The following is an 8,405-nucleotide window of genomic DNA, read 5'->3' as shown; positions in this document are numbered from 1 at the left end:
TGGGGTGTGAGAGCTGATATGAGCTGACTGCAAAGCTTGGCCCACAAACCTAATCTTTAGAAAACACTTAGAGAAACTTTGAGTGATATCAGGCCAGCGGTGGGGTTTTTGAGGGCTTCTTCTCTCTCTGTAATTCTCTTCGTGGTTCTCCTGCATGCTCATTATAATCCAATCAAACCCAGCTTGGCTATCGAATGAGGTTGATCAGTTAGTGTTTTGACACACACAGCTGTTTAAATGATTTGGTCTGCAGAAGCCACATATCCAGTGCCAAACTGAAGGGGTCACGAGATGAAATTAATCACACGAAGAGCAATAAAACTGTTGGCAAAGTGTCCGTACCACAGACATGCATTTTAACTCATTCCTCATTGCGAGCAGATACACTTTAAAGCAGATATTTAGACTTCAACATTACATGTATAAATTCAAACAAATGAGCCCCCTCGTAAAATAGTTACAAATAGCTGAGATTGATGTCATACAGACGTATGATATTATGAAATCTTACAATAGTTTTAACCGAGAACTTACTTTACATTTCTTTTGAGAGCCTATGGATTAAAACGCAGTGGTGTAAAGTATTGGAGTAAATGTACTTAGTTACTTTACTTAAGTATCTTTTTGGCTACTTTGTAGTTGTACTGAGTATTAAAGATATTAGCAACTTTTACTCTCTACTTAACTACATTTTTGAACAAGTATATGTACTCTTTACTCCACTACATTTGTAATGACTAATGCAATTACACATTACATTTTGCATGCCACCTATCTTATAATTAATATTGCCATTTACAGGGCAATGAAGGTACTACAATCTTGTGGATTTTGCCATAACTTACAAAAACTTGTCAACATGGCTTCTTTATATGAATATGAGTGCAGTATCAGGTAGATGTCAATCGCTGGCGGTTTACACACGGTTAGCCCTTACCCGCTATTTCTACAGTAATATATTGGCAACACTGTTGCCAGCTAGTTACTGTAGGTCACACATCTACAAAAGCTCTTATTTTTAAAACTAACTCTTCCTAAATGTGCTCTAAACATGTTTGCTCAAAATTTGACCATATGGTGGGACTATTGCCATGAAGTGATGTAAACCAGTAAAAAGAATGTATAGTATTTCAATTTTCAAAAGTGCTCTCACACTATATAGACAAAATATTAACCTATAGAATGAGTCGGACACAGAGAAATGAACAATCCACATATGAATCTCAACAATGGTGACAATCAACTGAACAGCTTCATGCTGCAATGCATGCTGGGTACATAGTACAAAACTCATTCATGATTGTTTGTCACCATTGATGAGGTTTGTATGTCAAGTGTCTAACTGTGTCTCAATTGCAAAGAAAGATTTTCTGACAGAGATCTTTCCATTATAACATGTGATCACTTTACCAAACATATCTTAATAAATCTTAAATGCTATATTATTATTATTTAATGATTGAATTCTTTCAGATGTATCTTCAGTTACTAAGCAAACATAAAGTTGCGGTTCCTGTAAAGTCCCTTTCAGTGTTATTGTATAAGTGTACATTTTAAAGCTACAAGAAAGTCAAAGAGTCCAACCAAAGCAAACACTGATCGCCATAATGGTGACTTAAAACACAATTGAACCACTATGAACTCGAGTTCAATCTCAATAAGATCTTACACAGATGACAGAAATAAAGTGAAAGTGGTGTCTGTAATATGTGAAGATGTTATTGATGTTTGTGTTTAATTCTCCTCTGGTGAAATCTTGACAGATTTATTGTGTTCATCTGTTATTTACACGTGTTCATCTAAGACTGTGTGACTTAAGTGCGTTAATAGATTCTTTATAATGTATCTTCAAACAGCCATTGCAGTAGTTTACTGTAAAACACCTACAGTAACTAGCAGGCAACAGTGTTGACAGTATATGACTGTAGAAATGGCAGGTAAGGGCTAACAGTGTATGTGAAATGAGGACATGACTGCAGCTGGCCATGAGGCCCAAACCAGCATGTCCAGTGCAAAAAGGCTTTGACTTTTTAATTCTACTTAACATTATTTTATTTATCCGTTATATTGAAGAGACCTTTTTGAAGGAGTTTGGTTTACTTATGAGCACTTTAGATTAAATGAGACTTGGGTGTTTGTAATGACGTAGGTTATGGTGTCGGCCATGATTTGTTGCATTTTGAGGTGTTCAGTCTTATTATGATTTAAGAAAATAAATGCGATTGCTCTCCTCACGAATCATCTGTTTCTAGTTTTTCACTGATGTGTCTCTTAAGTGTTGAGGACTAGTGCTGCTTTGAGCCTACATTCAGTATGAGTAAAATACTCAAGTACTGTTCAAATCAGATACTCGAAGACTTTTACTGAAGTCGTTTTGGAATTGGTGACTTGTAACTTGTAATGGAGTCATTTTCACTGCACGGTATCTGTACTTTTACTTAAGTATGGTTTTCAGGTACTCTTTACACCTCTGTTAAAACGGCCAGGTGGACTCTCTGGTCAACTTCACATTACACCATCAGCTTCTTTATATCCAGACCTGTTCTGCCAGCACTTATCGCTCCGTTGGCTGCTCTGAAAGCCTGCTGTTTTCCCAGATAATATTGTTATATATAGATTTTCTGCTCTTCTTTATTATTTCTCTCAAGATCCTCTCCTTCGACCTGCGGAAAAAGCAGAACAAAGTGTATCTGGGAGAAGTGGACTAAAATTCTCCAGTTACTATATTCTTGTACCGAGTCTGCTGGGAGCTCTGCACCAAGGTCACGACGGATCTAGATATTTTCATTATAGTCTCAGCCTTAGATGGGATGCCCGTGGCTCATCTGATATTGAACATGGAAATTGGAAGAGCTTTTTTCAAAGTTGCAAGCTTCAACCTGATAGGTTGGATTTAGGATATATGAAATCTTTGAAAGAAATGCGTGGATGACACATGGCTGGGTCAAATATGGACATTACGCTCATTTAAACAAATGGTTGGGTTTGTCCACATTCACCTCAGCATACAGTTAAAAACCTTCCAGCATTTTTAAGGTTAAATAGGATGTTTGAAAACCAAACCCAGTCCACGTGTTAAGTCTGACATCACGCACCACTGCTTCCGGGTCTAAACGCTCTTTCAGTTGCGTATCGGGTGTGCTGTAAAATTACGGAAGAACCTGACCTTTATCTCCGTTCATTTAAATTCATTTTTTATGAATTGCAAAAATATTGACGTCGCGTTCCTTGAGCCTGAAGTTTATGTAAATATAGCATACACTTGTGATATGACAGGGCTCATAAACAGCTTAAGTTTAAGAGTGGATGCTCGAAACAATATTCTTGTGTCACGACGTACCAAGTGGATCGAAAAATTGCTACTTATTAGAAGGAATAAAAAAATCTAGCTTAAAAGAAAATTTTCTTCAGTATTGCAAATACGAATATTACCAGAGACTGTGGTACTAACCGAATTTGTTAAACCCTAATCTATCATTGTCTTATTACATATACCTATATAATCTCTAGACTACATATTTCAAATACACCCGACCTCAAAACATCAACCAAACAGAATGCGGTCGGATGGCTCCTTCCTGTCTGATTGGGTCCTGTACAAGAATGAGCTGCACAGTGGACCAGAGTTTACGCCAAAAAATAAAAGCTCTGGCTCTGCAAGGCCGTCTGTGGTTCACATGCTCTCTCCTGGGCTTTCTCATGTCTGGAGTGCTGAAAGGGAAACAGGATGCTTATTAGACAGGCATCATCAGTACAGGACACTGCAAAGCAACATCAGATAGCAGCTATCTTCTCTTTATCTCTCCGTCTAATGGGACAAAAAAACCTTCTGAGACTAATGATGTGAAACCTCCTCTCGTGAAGTCGTGCCATTACCATGACAGAAAACAGCCGTGCTTAGACCCGCGGTGAACCTGGAATAGCAACGTGACCAAACTATTAAAACGGCATTGAACGTACAGACAAAAACACTGATGCGCAACCAAGATTTGTTTAAAAGCATTTATTTGTATAAACATGTACAATTGATGTGACACAGTGAACGACAACAGACGTAAAAGACGTTCATTGTACCGTATCTCTTTCACTGTCATAGCATAAAAACGGAATAAATAATAAAAAAACTGCATATTCTTTTGCACTTAGCAGTTTCAAGACAGGTCGGATGTCAGCTGAAACACATCATTAGCAGAAGAGTCTGTATCTCCTTCGACAGAGCTGAGACTGACGGACTCGTGGTCCTGTTCGACAGACGGCAGTCTCACTGACATGACTCTGACATCACTTCCTCCGCCTCCTGCGTGCAGAAAAGCGTCTTTATCTGTGGAAAACAGGAAAAAAACAATGGATATGATTTCTGTGACATCGTTTGCGTTCGAGAGAAAAGAAGTCATACATCTCGGATAAGCATTTAAGTAGGAAAGAATTTCCACTTTTAGGTGAATTCTGCTTTGCATTGTCTTTTAACAGATCTTAACTGTGATAACATCATTAAAACACACTTTTCGCATTTACATTCACACGTGCATTTCAAAAGTACAGCTAAAAAAAAACGAATTTCCAAGTGTAATTTGCTATAATTTAGACATTACAATGCAATTAAGCCATCCTAATCAATCCTTTCCAACTTAGCGAGCGGTACTGAACTCATCATTAAATCAGTCTGACATCATCCACTTATTAAGACATGTTATCTAAACGGTCGCACTGCTTCGGTGATGGCACACTTAAAGGGAGAAACAAACACTCATCAGTCATTTCCTCCGCATCGGAGGGTGCAGCGGGCAGAAGCAGGGTGGGCATTTACCCAGATCAATGGGGCGTGCAGTAGAGGAAGTGGTAGTGAACGGGGACCCTCACGGGACCACCCGGGCACGCAGTGATGGAGATCAGCTCTGGCAGTTCTGCAGGGGAGGGAGTCTCGGCGGGGAGCTTTGATTCAGCCTCACACACATTCACAATAGAGGATGGTTTTCTATCCTGTGTGTTTTCTCAAGCTGTTGGGGATTTTTTACTGGTGTGGAAAATGCTGGCTTAGCCACAAATATTAAAGGGGCCAAACTCCACCGTTTTCATTTCTACATAAGGTTACTTGCACTTAAAATAGCCAGAATTTTATCTTTGTGAATGTTTCCCACATCCTCTCTGACCCTTTAAGTCAGTATGAAATCAAAATGTATTTTTTAATAAATATTAGTGCTGTCAATCGATTAAAAAAATTAATCGGATTAATCACACATTTTCTGTGATTAATCACGATTAATCACACATAACAATAATATTTTAAAATATACTTTTACATTTGAATAATTTCACATTTAATCTTCAAATTGATGTAGAAACAACCTATTTCTTTAACAGCGTCATTTTATGAATGAAAGAAAACATTTTGATATTAGTACTGTAACTGATGTCTCTATTAAATTGATTATTTTAACATTAATTATAGCCATTCAACAATATAATTGAGAGCTATCATGAAATATACAGAAATTGAAGGAAGTTCTCAAACACTTTACAGTCTTTAATGCTAAATTATAAATTAAATGCAGAAGAATTCTCATTAAAGCTATAAAATCACATTGATTTCTTCTTTTATTTTGTTCTTTGATTAACGTTAGTGACAGGAGTCACAGCAGCACGTTTAAGAACGCGGCCCCTTTAAGAGCTGTCTCAGTACGCAGATCTCACCGTCACCGCACTCCCATTTTCACAACTCTTTGCATTCATTTAAGATTTTATTTTACACTTTGAAGTCTTGCTTAAGAAAACGCTAGACAAAACGGGCTTTCTGACATAATCTTGTGTGGTTTTATCCATTCAAGCACGAAAGAGAATTTAACACGGATGCGCTGTCTGACAGAGATTCACCGACGCAGCCTTCAGCCCGTGACTGTTTACACCAGACTGGACCTCGCGTTGCGTTTTGCGCGTCCCACAGTTTAGAAGCTGTCTATCTTCATTGAACGCGTCAAAGCAACTGTTTAAAATCGCGCTTAAGTGGTTTAAAAGCCTGTACACGAATAAGAGCGTGATTACATAATGTAACGCTAGACAAAAAATGTCAAAACAAACGGATGCTGCGTTAATTGCGTTAAATATTTTTCACGCGTTAATTTGAAAAAAATAATCAAACGCGTTAACGTTGACAGCCCTAATAAATATTCAAATACATTTTTATAAAAACATTTATATATATATTTTTAAAATTAAACACTCATATTTTATTTTAAAAAGTCAAACTATAAATATAAATGTTTATTCTTATTCAATCTAAAAATAAATACAATATAAACAGACGGTTAAGGCTACCTTTAAGACTATTTGTAAATCGCTCCTGTACATTTAAGACTTCTATTTGTAAATCACTATAATTGGTTATTATGACTATCATTATAATTAAAAACACTTCTGAATAAAAACCTCCTTGTTCACACGGTTGGTTAGTCTGGGTCAAGCTGCTAAACACTCAAGAAGTGTAAATGCAGACGATCGTGTGCACATGTTGAAACACCGTAACCACAATGATTTTTGCATTAGCTGTTTAGTCTTTGATAAATCGTTCATTTGAACTGGGAACGAAGATTTGAGCCGTCAACATTTAAACCTGTCGACACACTGAATCAAACACTTGTACTGTACAAAAAGAAAGAAAGTTGTTTTCAATCAAATCTAGCTTCTTTAAAATAACTCTGGTATGCTTTGATCCAGTAGACATCATTTGAACTGGAGATTTACTGTGAAGAGACCAACAGAGATTTTTACAACGAATCTCTCCCATAATTTCTCTCCCACAAATATTGAGCTTCATTGCCTTTGACAGATTCAACGGGCCGCATATGTTTTGACTGGAGCGAATTCAAAGCAAACTGACGTGATCAGATTCATCAAGTAGATGATTAATAAAAACTATTTCACTCTTGAACAATTCGAATATAATAACAAAAAACAGATTTGGACTAGTGATATGGATTGGCTTCAATGAACGGAGAATGAGGTGATGTCGTTTCACGTAGACTTTTTCTGTTCTGTCTATTGCCAGCATTGGCAAAAACCTTGATCAAGGTATTAAAGCCAATAAACACAGGCTGGGCCAGGAATACGCCATCTTCCTTATCAAGACATTTGGAAAAACATAAAACTGATCTCTGATACTGTAGTATAAACTATGGAAAAAGAGAAGATTGAACAAGTGATGTTATTTTACACACAAACTTCAAGGTAAAGACCCTCGAGGACCGTGTGCAGTGAATATTGTCTCTGTAGAGCAGATGGGCCAAGTCTGGCACAGATTCTTGTTGGAAAAGCCTGTGGCCTACAAACGCTACACGCTATATAACACCTCAGGGTGGAGGAGAGAAATAGAAAGAACGTAGAGACGAAGAGAGAGTTGGAGTTTGCCCATCGATAGAAACCAAACTTCTTATAAGGTGTAAGCAGCCTTGAGCTATTCAGACCCATGTGAACGTGTTGGTGGGTGTTATGAATGAGTAAAAGGTATTAAAAGAATATCTAAAACAGTAGTTCTCAAACTGGGGGCCGTGGCCCCTGGGGGGGCCCCGAGATGGATCCAGGGGGGCCACAGATTTTGTGGCATTTTATGAAATATAGAAATTGATCATAGATTTTATGCAATCAAACATCAGAAAAATAAGACCAACAGACAAAAGAATTGATGTTTCAGCATTGTATAACCGAATATGTTTTTGTTTAAAAAAAAAGTTAAATTTAAGATTATAAGTCTTTATTTGGGGGGCCGCAAAGCGATGCACTCTACACAAAGGGGGCCTTACAACGAAAAAGTTTGAGAACCACTGATCTAAAATATTTGCTTTGCTGTGCTTTAAAGGCACAGTTCACCCCAAAATAGAATTCTGTTGTCTATACAATAAAAAAAGTGAATGGGGACTGAGATTGTCGGTCACCAACAATCAGCCTAAAATCTCCTGTGTTTGGAATGACATAACAAAACAATAATCATTGGTGTGAACTATCCTTTAAAAAATTGCTTCCGTTTTTGGATGCTCAGCATTCATTCTCCTCTAAACTTTTCAGTGGAAAGTGTTCAGGCAATGATTTCATTTTCTGTGTGGGCTTTAACAAACATTCGCAGCTGTGTGAAAAGACATGGAGTCATCGCACTGGAATCACGAGGCAGACACTGCTGCGCTGTATCTTTGACTGTATGATACCGCAGGGACGTTAGGTCATCACCAAATTCTTGGACCGTTGAACTTAGAGTGCTTCGAAAAGACATCAGTACAACTCTTCACAATCAATATTTTTCTTTAAAGGTTCAACCTCAATAAAAAAATGGCCTTTGCTTTAAAATGTACATAATTGTGCTGTGATCGTAAGCTTGAAATAGTCTGACACCAAGCAAACAGAAAGGCATTTGCACCGAG

At 37.5% G+C, this 8,405-nt stretch overlaps 1 protein-coding gene across 4 annotated transcripts in view; it reads right to left on the bottom strand.

The window, feature by feature from the left end:
- Window positions 1–3,997: 3,997 nt before the first annotated feature.
- kiaa0586 (KIAA0586 ortholog) overlaps window positions 3,998–8,405 on the bottom strand; it is a 103,269-nt gene continuing 98,861 nt past the window's right edge. For 3 of the 4 annotated variants that reach the window (XM_057344382.1, XM_057344381.1, XM_057344383.1), the window contains one exon: window positions 3,998–4,321. In XM_057344382.1, coding sequence (XP_057200365.1) covers window positions 4,152–4,321 — 170 coding nt within the window. In that variant the 3' untranslated portion in view covers window positions 3,998–4,151. The remainder of the gene's footprint in view (window positions 4,322–8,405) is intronic. The other variant, XM_057344384.1, reaches the window with a different exon arrangement.

This window comes from Triplophysa rosa, linkage group LG10 (assembly GCF_024868665.1).
Source record: "Triplophysa rosa linkage group LG10, Trosa_1v2, whole genome shotgun sequence".
In the NCBI taxonomy this organism is placed as follows: domain Eukaryota; kingdom Metazoa; phylum Chordata; class Actinopteri; order Cypriniformes; family Nemacheilidae; genus Triplophysa; species Triplophysa rosa.
The sequence above is the reverse complement of the archived record's forward strand: the minus strand, read 5'-3'. Positions and strand labels throughout refer to the sequence as shown.